At 48.4% G+C, this 22,017-nt stretch overlaps 1 protein-coding gene across 1 annotated transcript in view; it reads right to left on the bottom strand.

Annotated features, from left to right (window-relative positions):
- PTGES (prostaglandin E synthase) overlaps positions 1–19,646 on the bottom strand; it is a 138,955-nt gene extending 119,309 nt beyond the window's left edge. The window contains exon 1 of the mRNA XM_085613999.1: positions 19,025–19,646. Coding sequence (XP_085470125.1) covers positions 19,025–19,132 — 108 coding nt within the window. The 5' untranslated portion in view covers positions 19,133–19,646. The remainder of the gene's footprint in view (positions 1–19,024) is intronic.
- Positions 19,647–22,017: the final 2,371 nt, after the last annotated feature.

The following is a 22,017-nucleotide window of genomic DNA, read 5'->3' as shown; positions in this document are numbered from 1 at the left end:
TTCTCCAACATGGATATCTTTAATATATTCACATGCTGGATTCATTCCCCGTCAGGCTGGAAATACCCAGTACATTAAAGTAGCAGCAGACAGTGTGTAGTGTATCTGGTGTAAAACAGCCATAGAACTCAAGCAACATCATACGTTTAGTAGCACATCCACCTCATTTGAAAGAACCCAAACTTCTGCCAATGAGGTGGAAGGTAAGCTCTCCTACTCCCCCTAGGGGCCACCATAGCTCAGATTTCAAAGCACAAGTGTGAGAATAGAATAAGACAAGCCTCTGACCAGGGAGGAGGGAGGGCCGCATGTGAATATATAAAGGATACCAATGGTGGAGAACTGGAGTTAGAGGTAAGTAACTCATTTCTTCTCCAACACTGGATCTTTTATAACCAATGTTTCACGCGATTCACATGCTTGAATCAGAGTAGCAAGCAGTATACTCCATAGAATACGACAGAGTGGGAAGCAGGCTCTCCTTCCATTAAACAGGTTTCTCAGGTCTGCCTGTCCCACTGCTGCATCCGCTTCTCCGTCCACGTCAAGGTAGTAACGATTCATGAACGTATATATGTCTGCTCCTCCAGGTGGCTGCACGACCGATGTCTTCAAAGACCGGTGGAGAGGTGTGGTGCAGCGGCCAGGGCAGCTAACTTCGGAGCACAGGGCTCACAGTTCGATCCCCGGCTCCGGCCGCAGCTCAGCACCACGTGACTCTGGGCAATAGCTCACTTAATTTCCAAAACGGCCCCCAGCGCCTGGAAACCCATAAGGGTGAGTAATTTGCGCTTTACAAATACGGATATATATCACCCAGCACAGACTGATGCAGTTGAAGCAATGCCCCTGGTGGGATGTGCCCTCACTCTTGCCTGAAAAGGGCTCTAGACTTCGGCATCACAGAAAGCAATACAGGCTGACAGCCAACGAGCGATCCCCTGTCTGGACAGGGCTTGACCTTTTCATGGTTGCCTAAATGACCCAAATAGCTGGTCTGATGTGTGCATGTCCTTTGTCTATATAGAATTTGAGACATCTACGTAACTCTAGAGAATGGAATGATCGTTCAGCTGTTGAAGATGGGTTTGGAAAGAGGGGTCTAAGAATGACAGGCTCATTCAGGTAAAGTGAGTAGGATCCTTTGGAATGAATTTAGGGTTGGTTCGGAGGGTTACCTTGCCCTTCGTGAGCCGGAGAAAAGGTTGTCTGCTGGCAAATGCTCGATTCTCTCTCACTCTCCTAGCAGATGTCAGAGCAGTGCTGTTTTCCATCAGACACATTTTAAGCCTGCTCTAGGTATAGGCTCAAAAGGTAACATCAGCTGACTAAGGACTGCATTAAGTTCCCATGAACTGGAGAAGGACGCAGAGGTGGAAATGCTTGGGGGGGGGGGGGGGGGGGGGGGGCGTGACTAACCACTGAAGATGGTGGTCGGGCAGTCATAGAGCTCCCAGGCCGGAGCCACCGAGTCCTCCAATATCAGTGACACATTGTGGCATCTCACGCTATGGGAAACTCTTAAAGGTGCTCCTGTTCTTTGTGGACCTGACTCTGGTGCCGGCTCACCGCTGGGGACCGATGGTGCGGGCAGAACTGACGACGGAACTCACCATGAAGGGCTGCGCCATGTTGGGATAGGCTTGAAGGTGCAGACCTGGCCTTTCTCTGCGGCGTTGCTGGGGCCCCCAGCCAACACAAAGACCGCAGCCAGAAAGGCTGTACGCCCTGTGCCATTTGGGCAGCAGCTCGCCCTACCTGTGGTGTGCCAGCAGACTGTCGGGGGAGTGCCTGCGGGGTTGAGGTGTGGCAGCTTGCGCGTATGCGTGGAGCAGCAGACGAATGCTGCTGCTCCCCCCGAGCTGCCCTGATTGCCTCGTGATGATGCGAGCCCCTGCGGGCTGCTGCTACCACTGTGGGGACATGAACTGGGCCGGTAGAGCCCTTCTCCAGTTAGTCTGCACCCCTCTACCACACTGGCTTTTCTACACATCATCTCAGCATGCATCCTTATAGGGCCAATCCTTAGTGACTACTCCCCGGAGCCGAGCCTTTCAAATACTGCATGGCATTGGCCCCTCGAGTGTACTACATGACGTGACCATGGGGGGGGGAGCACCCAATTCCCTTTTTTTTTTTTGCAGAGTTTTATATAGTGCGAACTTGACCCGAATCCAATCGGGTATCAGAGCGCTTTACATAGCACCAGTCACATTACATGAGGACACACATTCATTTTTTATTAGGCACGGGGAGATTAAGTGATATCCCCAGAATCACAGGATGTTCAGCGACATTACCGAGACTTGAACCCAGTTCCCCAGGTCCGAGGTCGAGCGCCCTAGCAGTTAGGCCAACTCCTCTCCCTTCATGTGTCACACTGCACGCATGGAGGTTGTAGATTTTCTGTGCTCTTCCATGCCTCTGCTGCTGCAGTGTACTGTTGCCGGAACAGAGTGTCTTAACTGGACAGGGACGTACATCCGAACCCAAGACCTCTATCGTGTTGCCCCAAGTACATTGAGATTTCTCCTGCTTCATTACTTCTTTCACTGCTTCGCATTGGTCAGGGTTCATAATGGGTTGCACCAGGAGCAAAACGTCACTGCCACTTAGCGTTACCCGCTCTCAGTCTACTCCATCAGATGGCTCGTCCATAATGGTGACAGAAGACTGTATGCCCCCCACGATGGCCGCCCCACCACTGGACAAACGTGATGTTATCGTGAAAGAGATCGGAGACATCAAGGTGGCTATTGAACAAAGACTCGGCGCATTTACCACTGAAGTCAGTCTCCTTAAAAACGATCATCATAAACTGGTTGACAGGGTCAAGACCACTGAAACGGCCCGATGGTCATTGACTCCATGGCACACGGAACAGACCTCTATCATTAACTAGCTCCATAAACAGGTCACTGTGTTTCATGAACAGGCAGAGGATGCTGAGGGGCATGCGTGTCAAAATAACGTTCGCATCATAGGGATGCCTGAAGGCGTGGAGGGCCCTAAAATCACTCAGTATTCTGAGAACTGACTACAGAGTGCGGTGGCACCACATGGTTTATCTATGCTGTTCATGGTCGAGAGGGCGCACTGGATACCTGCATGGCACCCGCAACCCGACGCACCACCCACTGCATCCATTCAGGGCCCTCATACTAAACTTCAGGGCTTGTGATGTCATCCTATAGTGCACCAGGGAGAATGCACCACCACGATGGACAATGTACACGTTTCATTATTCCCAGACTACACATTTGCTGTCTAATACCAGCGTTCTTCCTACCAGGCAGTCAAGAAACAGTTACGAACTGAAGGCCTGACATACACACTCATATTCCCTGCCAAGCTTAAGGTAATCCTCGGCCAAAGTGCCCTCTTTTATGACATGCAGAAATCTGCATGGGACTGGGTGGAGCGGCAGATTCCCAGCTCCAGAAGACCTGAATAATCTGGGCAACTGACAGTTAAAGCTTAGCGCCTCCCTCGGAGGTGCCGCGGTGGACCTTTTCGCTGCGCTTTGTCTGGCGCCTTCCCCGCAACAGACCCTGAACTATAGGAGGGGCGCTCTGGCATCTGCAACTTCTATTAGGGAAGTATGTCCGCATGTCAGCTCCTGCTCCGCGCCTAGCAGTGCTTTGGACTCAGAGTCCTGCAGCAGTATGATGTTGTTCCACACTGTCATGTGCATTGTGGGTGCCCTCTCAGGGTGCTGTCTGCCCTCCACTTAGTGACACTGGCTATTGGGGCACCTCTTGTGGCGCTGATGAACTGTGAACTGTACAGGTCCCCATGGTATGCTACAGTGCTGCTCCTAAGAGCAACGTCTGGAACGAGGGTTGTGATGCTTGCATATTGACACTGAACATGTCTGTGGGTCCCCGCTGTCAGTGGCTCTGCCTTGTTCGTTACTCACAGTTACTGATTCCGCACTATTAACACATTATGGATTCGGGGGCTCTGGAGCCGAGAGCGTACCAGAGCCTTGGTGGACTTCCCTCCGTTGGTTTGTGGCATGTCCGACGCCCACGCCCGATGGCGACTGCACACACCGCTAGTCTGTTCTTATGTTTTTCTTATTGTTTTGGTCGAACGATCGTGCTTTGCTGGAGCTTGCATTGGAGTATTGTTTAATTGTTGATGTCATCGTAACATACTGTGCAATGGGTGGAGTATGGATATATGCTGTAAGTCGTATTTCACAATTCTGGATGTCCAATGTAAATACAACATAATAACTTGGAACGTCAGGGGTATGGGGTCAGTGCAGAAGAGGTATAGCATCTTAGAACAACTCCACTGTCATAAAGTGCACGTAGTTTACTTACAGGTGACGTACCATACTACCCTTAAGGCTCTTAAATTGCATAAAAAATGGAGGGGACAGCTGTTTCATACATCTTACTCATCCTTCGCACAGGGACAGCGATCTTTGATATTGGATGTCAGAATGGGAGGCTGAACACTTTAAGCAGTCTTGTCTTCTTAGTACAGAACCGCCTGCCAAGTGGCAAAAACCTGGGTTCGAGGCATCTATTGCTGCGTCAATAATGAAGGCAGAAGTTAGCCCTCGTTCCGTTAGGAACGCTCTCTCCAATCCCCTCTTATTCTCAGGAATGAGTTCCAGTAATGGAGCTGTGTCACGCCATATTTGGCGATCATAAAGACCTAGAATTTCCAGGGCATGGGCTGTTTTTTTTTAGGTTGCCGTCATAGACCACATTCTTCTGCGCAGATTATCAATGCGTTTGCGATCCTTGCGTGGCGGACTAGAAGAGGGCGAGATTGGGCTCCTGGTTCTTCTCTGAGCTGCTGAAGAAATGACGGAATCCGGTTTGGTAGGACTAGTGAGGCGAGCTGGAGCTGAATCCAGAGCTATAGATTTTTGCTCCAGATGCAGTGTCATTGCTAAAACAATAACAGGTTTCTTCAATAATTTCAAACCTTCCGACCAGTCATAATTAAGACTGGGTATTGACTTAACAGATTTCCAAGTTTGCCCTTTAAAGTGCTAGAGAAAGCACGGTTGATCTACAGACGTCATTGGTGGGTTGAATTTCTTGGCAGCTCTTTCAATGAATGAACTACATTTAGAGATATCATCTGTAGAATCCTGTGTAATTGCCCCAGCATCATTTCCACATGGGACAAAGGAATTCCCATCCATTATCATCTTGTGCCACCATCTGGGGGAAGCTCGCCTTCCTCTTCATCTATATCAAAATATACAGAACCATTGGAGTAAACATCATCCATGGCCCCTCCTTGAACGGATCCCCTTGGCGTGAGAGGAGAAGGAGGAGGTAGGGGCAATGGCTGCCGATGAGGTGAAACCAATAAAGCAGCAGATTAAGTAGGCAACAGATTGGGTGTAGCAGGTAACCCTATGTTAGGATTGTCAAATGGTGGCTGTGGTAATAACTTGTTGAAAGTATCCATCGTCTGTTGCAACATTGATAAAAAAATGCCATCGCCACTTGGACCACATCGGGTTCTTTATAATATCATGGTGGTTTCTGCCTCATAGCAGTTTCCGTACTTTCCCACCTATACCCCTGCTGGTAAACATCTTCGTTGTAAGACTCCTCCTCATCCATTTCTTGCCTTCCAAACTCTGGGACTTATCTTACATCTAACTGTGTTGGTCTGTAAGCTGTGAGTAGGAATAATCACTCGCCTCTTCTTCTTGAGCTGACTGCACTATTTGAGCTGGAGGTACATTTGTCACCATTAATGGTGAAAAAACATATATATGTTTTTTGTTGACTGCTTGGCTCTCAACGGTGAGGTCAACAACGATATGTTCGACGTCGACGGTGTTGTCATCAATGGGATGCTTGACGACGAAGTTAATATCATTGACGGTCTCATCGTTGCTGAGGTTTCTTTGAAGATGAGTTTTTGGAAAGGTCTTCTTTACAACATTTCGATCCTCTCTATAGCGCTTAGAGGCATAATTATCTGGTTTGTTACCAGAGGAGGAGGCTGCACGCGCTGTACCAAATAAATCATGCTCAGGAAACTACACAAGCCTCCTCTTATGACCTGCCTTTGTGGAAGTGCTCAGAGGGGCACTTTTCACAGAGTCCTCCCCGGAAGAGGGGGCATCTCTTCGAAGAAGTAAAGTTCTCTTTATCCATAAAGAATAATGCCAACCTTCCTTCTCTAACCTTAAGTGTTTTAGTTGAGAAAGACTTACAAATATTGCCTTCTGATGACTTATGAACTGGATAAAAAGCAATAAATACGTTGAGGCGTGGGTCATCCGTGTAAATGAATGTTCCGGTTTCCACAACAGGAACAAGGTTTAAATAGAGATTTCTTCTGTCTGTCAGCCACGGTGACAGTTGAATGTCAGATCCAGTGATCTCCCTGGTCCAGAAAATATTGCAATTTACCCTAAAAACAACTCAAAGTACCACAGTGCTGTAGATAGGGCTAGTTCAAATCCAGGGCAGACCAATATAGTAACAATTTCAGGTTCGCTGAAAGGTTAGAGCAGAGCTCCGACAGGATACTCCCTCACACAGGACGTGCGGTCGAAATCTGAACTATGGTGACCTCTAGGGGGAGCAGGAGAGATTAAGCTTCCACTTAATTGGCTGTAGTTTGGGTTCTTTTCAAATGAGGTGAATAGGTTACTAAACATACTATGTTGTTTCAGACCTCTGACCATTTTACACAATATATCTGTATATTTTACACTGTATACTGCATTTTTTATGTACCGGGGATTCCCAGCCAGACGAAGGGGTATGATTCAAGCATGTGAATATATAAATGATCCAATGCTGGAGAAATATCGAGTCTACATATGGGGTACACATGACCCCTCATTTTTCTCTTAGTTCACTAATAGTGTTGTCTCACCAGCTGGAGCAGGAATGTCGCTCGTTTCATTATTGAAAATTCCAACTTTTCACAATGCTTCTAATGCAGCGATATCATCTGATTTGCTAAGGTGACACGTTTCAGCGTGTAAAATAAATTCACTTTTTGGAATTTTCAGGACACCCTATCGTATTCTAGCATGATCTTTATTTACATGCCACTTATTTTTGAGGCTCAACTCGGGTAAAGGCTCTTAAAGCCAGAGGCGCTTCCACCTCTAATGCCCGTGTCTTCGTTAGTACATATCAGAGTGCCTTCACATATGTGATGGGATGTGTGCTGAACAAACAAGGAATCCTTTTTGTGATCCTGAGGTCACACATGTTAAGGCACTCTCATATGTGCAAACCCTTTCATTACGACAATCGAGAACACCTTGTAGAGGCCAAAAAATTAACTGAGTGGGCAGAGCCAGAGGTCGGCTCTGGCTTTATGAGTCTGTGCACAACCAGAGACTCCAAAAGTATGTAGATCATGCAACAAACATGTTAGAATATGATAAGTTGTCTTCAAAATGTGTACTTCTTTAACATGCAGAAGCATTTCAACGTGGTATATTAGATTGTATCTCTGCTTTCAGAAGTATTTAAAAGTGAGAATTTTTAAACATGTGCGGTGAAACACTCCTACCCACGCCGTGATGAAAATACTATGAGTGAACTAAGAGGCAAAATATCGGTCAAGCGTACGTCATGTGGCCTCGATTCTTATTATAGATAAAGAAACATCATAAGCTATTAAATCAAACACGAAATAAGTTTTTGTACAGCACATATCTCAACTCACAAATTTAAATTTGCTCTCATTTATGGAGGCTATCCTGTTTTAAAATAAATCCATAGTAACTGACAAAACCTCACCGGAATAGAGACAGCCCTCATCAGTGTAAACATATAAACACTGGCACAAGCAAAAACTAAAATTTCATTCAAAGAAAGGAAAGCGAGATAGGAAGACCATGTATTTCTTCCTGAGGAGCCAACGCCGTGTAACTCCGTTACAGCCGCACGAAAGACTGCTCTAAGAGCATTCTGCCTGAGGTTTGTTTTTACGGACTTCACTAACATATTGTTTCTTATTCCTTTGGTTTCCTCCAGTCGTGTGTGCTCTGATTAAAGGTGCAGGGTTTAAAAGAATGCTTAGTTGTAATTTAATTATTTTATACACTTTGGAGAATCGGGGAACATTGAAATCGTATTTGATCTTTTGACATGTTTAATTCTTTCACTGCTTGGCGGAGTGGCTCGTAATGGTCTTGGCCAGTGTGTGCCATCGGAGGTGCCCACGGACAGAGGAGAGGTACAAACCTTTGAGACCTCAGACCCTTTCTAACAAGTCAGTGTCGACTGGAGGTGCACTGCCAAACACCCCAACTTTAAACATTCAATGCAAGGTGCAGTGACAGGCACCTGTAAAGACAGAGGTGTCACCATGAGCACGGGATAGTGGTGAAAACATGACAAGATGTTCCACATACCAACAAGATTCATGTCTCACTGCTATGTGTGAGACCTTCAGCAGATCCTGGCTTTTTTACCCAGCTGCACTTTCCTGCTGGGGTTTTTGGGCCCATGGTTAAAGCGAAACTCTTAAAGGTGCTCCTGTTCTTTGTGGACCTGACTCTGGTGCCGGCTCACCGCTGGGGACCGATGGTGCGGGCAGAACTGACGACGGAACTCACCATGAAGGGCTGCGCCATGTTGGGATAGGCTTGAAGGTGCAGACCTGGCCTTCTCTGCGGCGTTGCTGGGGCCCCCAGCCAACACAAAGACCGCAGCCAGAAAGGCTGTACGCCCTGTGCCATTTGGGCAGCAGCTCGCCCTACCTGTGGTGTGCCAGCAGACTGTCGGGGGAGTGCCTGCGGGGTTGAGGTGTGGCAGCTTGCGCGTATGCGTGGAGCAGCAGACGAATGCTGCTGCTCCCCCCTGAGCTGCCCTGATTGCCTCGTGATGATGCGAGCCCCTGCGGGCTGCTGCTACCACTGTGGGGACATGAACTGGGCCGGTAGAGCCCTTCTCCAGTTAGTCTGCACCCCTCTACCACACTGGCTTTTCTACACATCATCTCAGCATGCATCCTTATAGGGCCAATCCTTAGTGACTACTCCCCGGAGCCGAGCCTTTCAAATACTGCATGGCATTGGCCCCTCGAGTGTACTACATGACGTGACCATGGGGGGGAGCACCCAATTCCCTTTTTTTTTTTTGCAGAGTTTTATATAGTGCGAACTTGACCCGAATCCAATCGGGTATCAGAGCGCTTTACATAGCACCAGTCACATTACATGAGGACACACATTCATTTTTTATTAGGCACGGGGAGATTAAGTGATATCCCCAGAATCACAGGATGTTCAGCGACATTACCGAGACTTGAACCCAGTTCCCCAGGTCCGAGGTCGAGCGCCCTAGCAGTTAGGCCAACTCCTCTCCCTTCATGTGTCACACTGCACGCATGGAGGTTGTAGATTTTCTGTGCTCTTCCATGCCTCTGCTGCTGCAGTGTACTGTTGCCGGAACAGAGTGTCTTAACTGGACAGGGACGTACATCCGAACCCAAGACCTCTATCGTGTTGCCCCAAGTACATTGAGATTTCTCCTGCTTCATTACTTCTTTCACTGCTTCGCATTGGTCAGGGTTCATAATGGGTTGCACCAGAAACAAAACGTCACTGCCACTTAGCGTTACCCGCTCTCAGTCTACTCCATCAGATGGCTCGTCCATAATGGTGACAGAAGACTGTATGCCCCCCACGATGGCCGCCCCACCACTGGACAAACGTGATGTTATCGTGAAAGAGATCGGAGATATCAAGGTGGCTATTGAACAAAGACTCGGCGCATTTACCACTGAAGTCAGTCTCCTTAAAAACGATCATCATAAACTGGTTGACAGGGTCAAGACCACTGAAACGGCCCGATGGTCATTGACTCCATGGCACACGGAACAGACCTCTATCATTAACTAGCTCCATAAACAGGTCACTGTGTTTCATGAACAGGCAGAGGATGCTGAGGGGCATGCGTGTCAAAATAACGTTCGCATCATAGGGATGCCTGAAGGCGTGGAGGGCCCTAAAATCACTCAGTATTCTGAGAACTGACTACAGAGTGCGGTGGCACCACATGGTTTATCTATGCTGTTCATGGTCGAGAGGGCGCACTGGATACCTGCATGGCACCCGCAACCCGACGCACCACCCACTGCATCCATTCAGGGCCCTCATACTAAACTTCAGGGCTTGTGATGTCATCCTATAGTGCACCAGGGAGAATGCACCATCACGATGGACAATGTACACGTTTCATTATTCCCAGACTACACATTTGCTGTCTAATACCAGCGTTCTTCCTACCAGGCAGTCAAGAAACAGTTACGAACTGAAGGCCTGACATACACACTCATATTCCCTGCCAAGCTTAAGGTAATCCTCGGCCAAAGTGCCCTCTTTTATGACATGCAGAAATCTGCATGGGACTGGGTGGAGCGGCAGATTCCCAGCTCCAGAAGACCTGAATAATCTGGGCAACTGACAGTTAAAGCTTAGCGCCTCCCTCGGAGGTGCCGCGGTGGACCTTTTCGCTGCGCTTTGTCTGGCGCCTTCCCCGCAACAGACCCTGAACTATAGGAGGGGCGCTCTGGCATCTGCAACTTCTATTAGGGAAGTATGTCCGCATGTCAGCTCCTGCTCCGCGCCTAGCAGTGCTTTGGACTCAGAGTCCTGCAGCAGTATGATGTTGTTCCACACTGTCATGTGCATTGTGGGTGCCCTCTCAGGGTGCTGTCTGCCCTCCACTTAGTGACACTGGCTATTGGGGCACCTCTTGTGGCGCTGATGAACTGTGAACTGTACAGGTCCCCATGGTATGCTACAGTGCTGCTCCTAAGAGCAACGTCTGGAACGAGGGTTGTGATGCTTGCATATTGACACTGAACATGTCTGTGGGTCCCCGCTGTCAGTGGCTCTGCCTTGTTCGTTACTCACAGTTACTGATTCCGCACTATTAACACATTATGGATTCGGGGGCTCTGGAGCCGAGAGCGTACCAGAGCCTTGGTGGACTTCCCTCCGTTGGTTTGTGGCATGTCCGACGCCCACGCCCGATGGCGACTGCACACACCGCTAGTCTGTTCTTATGTTTTTCTTATTGTTTTGGTCGAACGATCGTGCTTTGCTGGAGCTTGCATTGGAGTATTGTTTAATTGTTGATGTCATCGTAACATACTGTGCAATGGGTGGAGTATGGATATATGCTGTAAGTCGTATTTCACAATTCTGGATGTCCAATGTAAATACAACATAATAACTTGGAACGTCAGGGGTATGGGGTCAGTGCAGAAGAGGTATAGCATCTTAGAACAACTCCACTGTCATAAAGTGCACGTAGTTTACTTACAGGTGACGTACCATACTACCCTTAAGGCTCTTAAATTGCATAAAAAATGGAGGGGACAGCTGTTTCATACATCTTACTCATCCTTCGCACAGGGACAGCGATCTTTGATATTGGATGTCAGAATGGGAGGCTGAACACTTTAAGCAGTCTTGTCTTCTTAGTACAGAACCGCCTGCCAAGTGGCAAAAACCTGGGTTCGAGGCATCTATTGCTGCGTCAATAATGAAGGCAGAAGTTAGCCCTCGTTCCGTTAGGAACGCTCTCTCCAATCCCCTCTTATTCTCAGGAATGAGTTCCAGTAATGGAGCTGTGTCACGCCATATTTGGCGATCATAAAGACCTAGAATTTCCAGGGCATGGGCTGTTTTTTTTTAGGTTGCCGTCATAGACCACATTCTTCTGCGCAGATTATCAATGCGTTTGCGATCCTTGCGTGGCGGACTAGAAGAGGGCGAGATTGGGCTCCTGGTTCTTCTCTGAGCTGCTGAAGAAATGACGGAATCCGGTTTGGTAGGACTAGTGAGGCGAGCTGGAGCTGAATCCAGAGCTATAGATTTTTGCTCCAGATGCAGTGTCATTGCTAAAACAATAACAGGTTTCTTCAATAATTTCAAACCTTCCGACCAGTCATAATTAAGACTGGGTATTGACTTAACAGATTTCCAAGTTTGCCCTTTAAAGTGCTAGAGAAAGCACGGTTGATCTACAGACGTCATTGGTGGGTTGAATTTCTTGGCAGCTCTTTCAATGAATGAACTACATTTAGAGATATCATCTGTAGAATCCTGTGTAATTGCCCCAGCATCATTTCCACATGGGACAAAGGAATTCCCATCCATTATCATCTTGTGCCACCATCTGGGGGAAGCTCGCCTTCCTCTTCATCTATATCAAAATATACAGAACCATTGGAGTAAACATCATCCATGGCCCCTCCTTGAACGGATCCCCTTGGCGTGAGAGGAGAAGGAGGAGGTAGGGGCAATGGCTGCCGATGAGGTGAAACCAATAAAGCAGCAGATTAAGTAGGCAACAGATTGGGTGTAGCAGGTAACCCTATGTTAGGATTGTCAAATGGTGGCTGTGGTAATAACTTGTTGAAAGTATCCATCGTCTGTTGCAACATTGATAAAAAAATGCCATCGCCACTTGGACCACATCGGGTTCTTTATAATATCATGGTGGTTTCTGCCTCATAGCAGTTTCCGTACTTTCCCACCTATACCCCTGCTGGTAAACATCTTCGTTGTAAGACTCCTCCTCATCCATTTCTTGCCTTCCAAACTCTGGGACTTATCTTACATCTAACTGTGTTGGTCTGTAAGCTGTGAGTAGGAATAATCACTCGCCTCTTCTTCTTGAGCTGACTGCACTATTTGAGCTGGAGGTACATTTGTCACCATTAATGGTGAAAAAACATATATATGTTTTTTGTTGACTGCTTGGCTCTCAACGGTGAGGTCAACAACGATATGTTCGACGTCGACGGTGTTGTCATCAATGGGATGCTTGACGACGAAGTTAATATCATTGACGGTCTCATCGTTGCTGAGGTTTCTTTGAAGATGAGTTTTTGGAAAGGTCTTCTTTACAACATTTCGATCCTCTCTATAGCGCTTAGAGGCATAATTATCTGGTTTGTTACCAGAGGAGGAGGCTGCACGCGCTGTACCAAATAAATCATGCTCAGGAAACTACACAAGCCTCCTCTTATGACCTGCCTTTGTGGAAGTGCTCAGAGGGGCACTTTTCACAGAGTCCTCCCCGGAAGAGGGGGCATCTCTTCGAAGAAGTAAAGTTCTCTTTATCCATAAAGAATAATGCCAACCTTCCTTCTCTAACCTTAAGTGTTTTAGTTGAGAAAGACTTACAAATATTGCCTTCTGATGACTTATGAACTGGATAAAAAGCAATAAATACGTTGAGGCGTGGGTCATCCGTGTAAATGAATGTTCCGGTTTCCACAACAGGAACAAGGTTTAAATAGAGATTTCTTCTGTCTGTCAGCCACGGTGACAGTTGAATGTCAGATCCAGTGATCTCCCTGGTCCAGAAAATATTGCAATTTACCCTAAAAACAACTCAAAGTACCACAGTGCTGTAGATAGGGCTAGTTCAAATCCAGGGCAGACCAATATAGTAACAATTTCAGGTTCGCTGAAAGGTTAGAGCAGAGCTCCGACAGGATACTCCCTCACACAGGACGTGCGGTCGAAATCTGAACTATGGTGACCTCTAGGGGGAGCAGGAGAGATTAAGCTTCCACTTAATTGGCTGTAGTTTGGGTTCTTTTCAAATGAGGTGAATAGGTTACTAAACATACTATGTTGTTTCAGACCTCTGACCATTTTACACAATATATCTGTATATTTTACACTGTATACTGCATTTTTTATGTACCGGGGATTCCCAGCCAGACGAAGGGGTATGATTCAAGCATGTGAATATATAAATGATCCAATGCTGGAGAAATATCGAGTCTACATATGGGGTACACATGACCCCTCATTTTTCTCTTAGTTCACTAATAGTGTTGTCTCACCAGCTGGAGCAGGAATGTCGCTCGTTTCATTATTGAAAATTCCAACTTTTCACAATGCTTCTAATGCAGCGATATCATCTGATTTGCTAAGGTGACACGTTTCAGCGTGTAAAATAAATTCACTTTTTGGAATTTTCAGGACACCCTATCGTATTCTAGCATGATCTTTATTTACATGCCACTTATTTTTGAGGCTCAACTCGGGTAAAGGCTCTTAAAGCCAGAGGCGCTTCCACCTCTAATGCCCGTGTCTTCGTTAGTACATATCAGAGTGCCTTCACATATGTGATGGGATGTGTGCTGAACAAACAAGGAATCCTTTTTGTGATCCTGAGGTCACACATGTTAAGGCACTCTCATATGTGCAAACCCTTTCATTACGACAATCGAGAACACCTTGTAGAGGCCAAAAAATTAACTGAGTGGGCAGAGCCAGAGGTCGGCTCTGGCTTTATGAGTCTGTGCACAACCAGAGACTCCAAAAGTATGTAGATCATGCAACAAACATGTTAGAATATGATAAGTTGTCTTCAAAATGTGTACTTCTTTAACATGCAGAAGCATTTCAACGTGGTATATTAGATTGTATCTCTGCTTTCAGAAGTATTTAAAAGTGAGAATTTTTAAACATGTGCGGTGAAACACTCCTACCCACGCCGTGATGAAAATACTATGAGTGAACTAAGAGGCAAAATATCGGTCAAGCGTACGTCATGTGGCCTCGATTCTTATTATAGATAAAGAAACATCATAAGCTATTAAATCAAACACGAAATAAGTTTTTGTACAGCACATATCTCAACTCACAAATTTAAATTTGCTCTCATTTATGGAGGCTATCCTGTTTTAAAATAAATCCATAGTAACTGACAAAACCTCACCGGAATAGAGACAGCCCTCATCAGTGTAAACATATAAACACTGGCACAAGCAAAAACTAAAATTTCATTCAAAGAAAGGAAAGCGAGATAGGAAGACCATGTATTTCTTCCTGAGGAGCCAACGCCGTGTAACTCCGTTATAGCCGCACGAAAGACTGCTCTAAGAGCATTCTGCCTGAGGTTTGTTTTTACGGACTTCACTAACATATTGTTTCTTATTCCTTTGGTTTCCTCCAGTCGTGTGTGCTCTGATTAAAGGTGCAGGGTTTAAAAGAATGCTTAGTTGTAATTTAATTATTTTATACACTTTGGAGAATCGGGGAACATTGAAATCGTATTTGATCTTTTGACATGTTTAATTCTTTCACTGCTTGGCGGAGTGGCTCGTAATGGTCTTGGCCAGTGTGTGCCATCGGAGGTGCCCACGGACAGAGGAGAGGTACAAACCTTTGAGACCTCAGACCCTTTCTAACAAGTCAGTGTCGACTGGAGGTGCACTGCCAAACACCCCAACTTTAAACATTCAATGCAAGGTGCAGTGACAGGCACCTGTAAAGACAGAGGTGTCACCATGAGCACGGGATAGTGGTGAAAACATGACAAGATGTTCCACATACCAACAAGATTCATGTCTCACTGCTATGTGTGAGACCTTCAGCAGATCCTGGCTTTTTTACCCAGCTGCACTTTCCTGCTGGGGTTTTTGGGCCCATGGTTAAAGCGAAATGTCCAGTCCCAGAATACAATGCGATGTCTATGGTTATAGGTGCGACACTTCCACTGGGGACACTGGTCAGCTATGGATGCCCACACAACAGCAGCAACACCCCTGTGTATTCAGGCAAAAAGTGTAGAAAAGCGGTGGCAAGCACGCTTAAAAAGCAAGCTTAAGTGCCTTAGAATGTAGGGCTAAAAATTCATCTAGTGTATTTCAAAAACGTTGAAGTATTTTGCAAGGAACCATGTTGTTGGCAGGGTTAATTGTTCTGTAAACCAGAGTTCTGAAAGAGTGAGCGAGAGAGGTGATGAGCTGTGAGTGAGCGAGAGAGGTGATGAGCTGTGAGTGAGCGAGAGAGGTGATGAGCTGTGAGTGAGCGAGAGAGGTGATGAGATGTGAGTGAGCGAGAGAGGTGATGAGATGTGAGTGTGCGAGAGAGGTGATGAGATGTGAGTGAGCGAGAGAGGTGATGAGATGTGAGTGAGTGAGCGAGAGAGGTGATTAGCTGTGAGTGAGCGAGAGAGGTGATGAGATGTGAGTGAGTGAGCGAGAGAGGTGATTAGCTGTGAGTGAGCGAGAGAAGTGATGAGCTGTGAGTGAGCGAGAGAGGTGATGAGATGTGAGTGAGCGTGCAATACACAGACTTTCTATGCTTAAAAGGGTCTAATATAAGTTCATTGGACAGACTCCAAGAGGAAGGCACCATATATCCTGCATGACTTCTCCTTTAAATTATACATGTGCTTTGTAACAACTACTGCAAAAACAACATGTTTTGTAAACACTGGAAAAACACCGCTTTTTTCGATTTTGCAGGTTCAGAAAACCAAATAAACACCGATCAGCAATGATTTCACCTTTGAAATCCACAGACAGGACACACTGAAACAGGACAGCCTACATGCGTGGTAACGACAAAAAGGATGTTCGGTAGAATAAAGAATGTGCCTAAGATCACACAGTTCAGTGTTGCACAGAATCCGGAACTGATCGTAGATTTCCCAATCCACACTGTGCAATCCAGTGCCTGGATGGGTAGCTCTTGACATCAAGGATTGGTGCGCTGTTCTGCTTCTGTGTGGACGATACCACAGTATGGGCCATAGGCAGAACCCACGCTATATGTTGTCAGTTTCACAGAGCACGTGCACAAGGGTTTAAGATCACTTCACAACAGACTACTGTGCACCTTTATTTCAGCAAAGGTCTCTGCTTCATTATCGTGTACGAAAGTCCTTTCAAGTAGGAGTAACACTCGTACGAAAGTATCCCTTTAGTGAGTACTCCTCAGTACAGTGGTATGATGTGCCCTTTTAATGTCAAAGACCCCACGTGCTGTAGAAATGCACTTTTTGAACTTTAGCCCCTCAAATTTTATGTGATGCTTGCTGCATGGTTCGCATAAGGCATTTTCAGAGCTCGGCTCGGGCACGGGCTCTACGGTCCGAGCCAGACCCTTTGCTCGGCTCTCCCTGTTACTCTGTTGGCCCGCCCGCCGCTAGAGGTGACCCCGCCCCCCACGCCAAGGTCGTCTGCTGCCCCCCCCCCCAGGCTTCGGAGTGAAACAGTGTTTTCTTTTGGTAATGACTGTGCTGTCGTGGTGTTTTATTGGTTGCGCGTCACAGCATCAGGGTGAAAGTATGGATGTACGTCACAGCATCAGGGTGAACGCATTGTAAGTACGTCACAGCATCAGGGTGAAAGCATGGATGTGCGGACAGTAAAACTAAACATTGTCTCGATAAAGACTTGTTTGTTTTGGTTTCCTTGGCAGACACGGGCACTGCACTTCACCTGGAAAGGCTGGCACGGACTCCTCGACACTGGCACGGACTCCTCGACACTGGCACTTCTGGAAGTCAGAGGCGGGCATCGGCTGCTGAGAGCCACCGGTGTAATGACTACAAGTGTCTGGCAGGAGCGGTGCCAACGCGAAAACCTTCAATAAGTTATGATCTGTTGAGCAACGTTTTTTAAGCTGATGAAGTGCAGATGGGGAGTTGCGGTGAGTGCAGGGTTGTGGGTGCAGAGACCCCGACTGGAGAAAAGAAAGGAATGAATACTTCCACGTACCTTGTGACGTATTTGATAACACCATGCCAGGGGTTTAATTCCTCGACGATGGTGTGGGTTGTGGGGTGTACGGTTGTGCTCCTGGGAGCCTACTTTGTTTCAGCTCTTGCTAAACCTTCTGGGGCAGATTTACAAGCCCCTTGCGCCACTTTTGCGTCACTTTTAACATGGGAAAAGCGACGCAAAAGTGGCGCAAGAGGCTTGTAAATCTGCCCCTATGTTTCCCTATAGTTACTGCTTTAATTACGTAATTGCATTACTCTGAGTAAGGTTTTCACCTTAATTAATTAACCCCTCCCTCCCGCCTGTTGGGACCAGGCCAACTGTACTAGGTGGGGCTTGTGTCAACTAAAACAGGAGGTGTGATGGGGGGGTGGAGGGAAGTGGGTGTGTCTGTGAGGCGCGGCGGCCTCATTAAGTAATTACTTGGGGGGTGGGGTAACGAGGAGGAAATGTCCTACATCCTATTAAGGTCGCTAGGTTTACGGCGTGACATATAGCGCTAGCAGATGCTTCGCGGCGCTTGCACAAAGCAGCGCAGCAAACAAGGAATGCAGGAAAACTCGGCGCTTCTGGCGGTCTTTGTGCAGCGCCTCATAGGGCTCCAAAGCGCTATAAATTAAAGAGCTACACCGACCAGAGAGAGTACTGTGGAGACGGGCTCGACGAATAGGAGAAGGAAAGAGTCGGATCCAGGCAGGAAGGAGTCTGGATAACATCCTCGGTGGTGAATGTACACAAACGCGCACACACACAATACACAACAGGGACACACGGACAGTTCGAATACTGGTGGCAGACAGGCACAAAACGAGGCAGACAGAAAAGCATACACAAGAAAGAACACGTACAGTCACACACCGACAACCACACACCCGACACAAGCAGGACCTCACACCCACTCTGGCCACAGTCACACTTAGACAACCACACACCCGACACAAGCAGGACCTCACACCCAGTCTATCCACAGTCAACACAGACAACTACACACCCGACACAAGCAGGACCTCACACCCAGTCTGTCCACAGTCACACTCAGACACCCACACACCCGACACAAGCAGGACCTCACACCCAGTCTATCCACAGTCACACTCAGACAACCACACACCCGACACAAGCAGGACCTCACACCCAGTCTATCCACAGTCACACACAGACAACCACACACCCGACACAAGCAGGACCTCACACCCAGTCTGTCCACAGTCACACTCAGACAACCACACACCCGACACCCCAAGACCTCTCGCGCAATCTGGCCACAGGCGCCCTCATACAACCACACACACCCGACACCCCAAGCCCTCACGCACAATCTGGCCGGCTAGAACTGTCTCCTCTTAATGTTCCCTCTGGAGTTTGGAAAGGATCAGTCAAAGGAGAGGGTTTGACATGGGCGTAAGCCGGACGCGGGGTCCGTCACACTCACGCACACATTTCAGCACGGGGGTGTCAGGCCCATCACGCGCTCATGCCAGCAGGGGTGGGAGGGGATCAGGCCGGGGGCACCCACCTTCCTGCGCAGCCGCAGCTGGCCGGTAAGGATCGCCAGCAGGAACATCTTGAGCACCAGGGCCGCCGCGTAGAAGGCGAAGCAGCAGAACACCCTGTTCTCCATCATCGCGGCCGTGCAACGGCTGCTCTCTGCCGAGGATCACCGAGGAGTGCGCGGCTACGCGGGGAAGAGGCAGCCAGTTAAAGAAGGGGGAGGGATGGGGAAGGCGTAACTAGCCGGAGAAGGAAGACGAGGGTCTCTAACAGGAGAGCGAGATGATGGGCAAGAAAAGCCAGGAAGGGAGAGGTGGAGCGAGGGAGGAAGTGAAATAAGAGGGAGAGGAAGACACAAGGTAGTCAAAGAGGGGAGAAACGGGACTCAAAGGGCAGGGGGCCGAAGAGGAGGCAGGGAGAGGAGGGGAGAAGGGGAGCTGCGAGGGAGGAAGAGTGGGAGGCCACAGCGTTCGGGAGAAACTGAAAGGGGCAAGAAAGCACCAGGACAGCTGAGAAGAGGGAGAGACCGGGTGAGCGCGGAGGGAGTCAAGATGGAGCGAGGGGAAGAGTTTGAGAAGAAGGGTAGGTGGGAGGGGAGGGAGGTAGAGAAAAGGGAGGAGGAAGTCACATAGAAGGGAGAGGAAAAAAGGAACTGAGAGGAGAAGAATCAAGGGGGGTAGATACAAAGAGGGGGGCTGATCCGAGAGGAGCGAGAGAAAGGAGGAGGGGAAAAAGAAGGCACAGAGACAGAAAAGAAACCATGGAAGGGACGGAGTAGGAAAGTGTCAACTGCAAAGACCCACGGTAAGTATAGAGGGACAGTGTGATACGGCTGGGCCAGTGTTAGCGGGTGTGAACCTCACCTGCAGGATTGGCGCTCTCTGGTAGGACAGTGTGATACGGCTGGGACAGTGTTAGCGGGTGTGATCCTCACCTGCAGGATTGGCGCTCTCTGGTAGGACAGTGTGATACTGATGGGACAGTGTTAGCGGGTGTGATCCTCACCTGTGGGATCGGTGCTCTCTGGTAGGACAGTGTGATACGGCTAGGACAGTGTTAGCGGGTGTGATCCTCACCAGCGGGATCGGCGCTCTCTGGTAGGACAGAGGTGTGTGGGTACACCCCTGGGGGGCATAGAGATGAGTGGGCTGCCCCTGGAGTGTGGGCGGTGCCACGGGGGCAGCGGCACAGGTCTCAGAGGAGGGACAGTGAGTCTCAGCAAGGGTGATGCGCAGCGCAGTAATAGGACCGCTGGTACTCACTGTTGAGACAGTGTGCTACTCACTATAGGGTGATACTCCCCAGCAGGACAATGGTACTGGTACTCGCAGATGGGACAGTGTGATACGGCTGGGACAGTGTTAGCGGGTGTGATCCTCACCTGTGGGATCGGTGCTCTCTGGTAGGACAGTGTGATACTGATGGGACAGTGTTAGCGGGTGTGATCCTCACCTGTGGGATCGGTGCTCTCTGGTAGGACAGTGTGATACTGATGGGACAGTGTTAGCGGGTGTGATACTCACCTGTGGGATCGGTGCTCTCTGGTAGGACAGTGTGATACTGATGGGACAGTGTTAGCGGGTGTGATCCTCACCTGTGGGATCGGTGCTCTCTGGTAGGACAGTGTGATACTGATGGGACAGTGTTAGCGGTTGTGATCCTCACCTGTGGGATCGGTGCTCTCTGGTAGGACAGTGTGATACTGATGGGACAGTGTTAGCGGGTGTGATACTCACCTGTGGGATCGGTGCTCTCTGGTAGGACAGTGTGATACTGATGGGACAGTGTTAGCGGGTGTGATACTCACCTGTGGGATCGGTGCTCTCTGGTAGGACAGTGTGATACTGATGGGACAGTGTTAGCGGGTGTGATCCTCACCTGTAGGATCGGCGCCCTCTGGTAGGACAGAGGTGTGTGGGTTCACCCCTGGGGGGCACAGACATGAGTGCACCGCCCCTACTAATAGATAAAACCAAATGATGCTCCGCGCTGCGATCAGTGCTGCTCATAGCTGGGACAGTGCGGTTGCCGATATTTCATACCTTTCATTTGGGCCCGTGTGATAGTCAGAACTTCATAACTCACAGGTACTCACACTTGGGACAGGATGTCATTCTGTTTACATTGTGTGAAGCGACACTCCTTGGTAGGACTGATGGACCAGAGGTACGCACAGTTTGTACGGCATAATACTCACCCTCAGGACAATGCCACGCATAGGTACTCACAGTTATGACAGTAGTGCTTACAGAGAAGACAGTAACTGTAGCTCGGTCCCTGTGATGCTGACAGACCTTACAGTGGGACAGTGCGATTCTCAACACTGCAGAACCCACAGCCACTCACACTTGTGACACTGTGATACCACCATGGAACTCACGGCTACTCACACTTGCGACACTGTGATACTCAGCACCACAGAACTCACGGCTACTCACACTTGCGACACTGTGATACTCAGCAATGCAGAACTCACAGCTACTCACACTTGCGACACTGTGAAACTCACCACCACAGAACTCACGGCTACTCACACTTGCGACACTGTGATACTCAGCAATGCAGAACTCACAGCTACTCACACTTGCGACAATGTGATACTCAACACCAAATAACTCACGGCTACTCACACTTGCGACACTGTGATACCACCATGGAACTCACGGCTACTCACACTTGCGACACTGTGAAACTCACCACCACAGAACTCACGGCTACTCACACTTGTGACACTGTGATACCACCATGGAACTCACGGCTACTCACACTTGCGACACTGTGAAACTCACCACCACAGAACTCACGGCTACTCACACTTGCGACACTGTGAAACTCAGCAATGCAGAACTCACAGCTACTCACACTTGCGACGCTGTGATACTCACCACCACAGAACTCACGGCTACTCATACTTGCAACACTGTGATACTGAGCAATGCAGAACTCACAGCCACTCACACTGCAGCACTGTGATACTCAGCACCACAGAACTCACGGCTACTCACACTTGTGACACTG

The sequence above is a fragment of the Triturus cristatus genome, chromosome 1_2 (genome assembly GCF_964204655.1).
Source record: "Triturus cristatus chromosome 1_2, aTriCri1.1, whole genome shotgun sequence".
NCBI classification, from domain to species: domain Eukaryota; kingdom Metazoa; phylum Chordata; class Amphibia; order Caudata; family Salamandridae; genus Triturus; species Triturus cristatus.
Note: the sequence above shows the minus strand (reverse complement) of the source record. Positions and strands in the feature narration are given on the sequence as shown.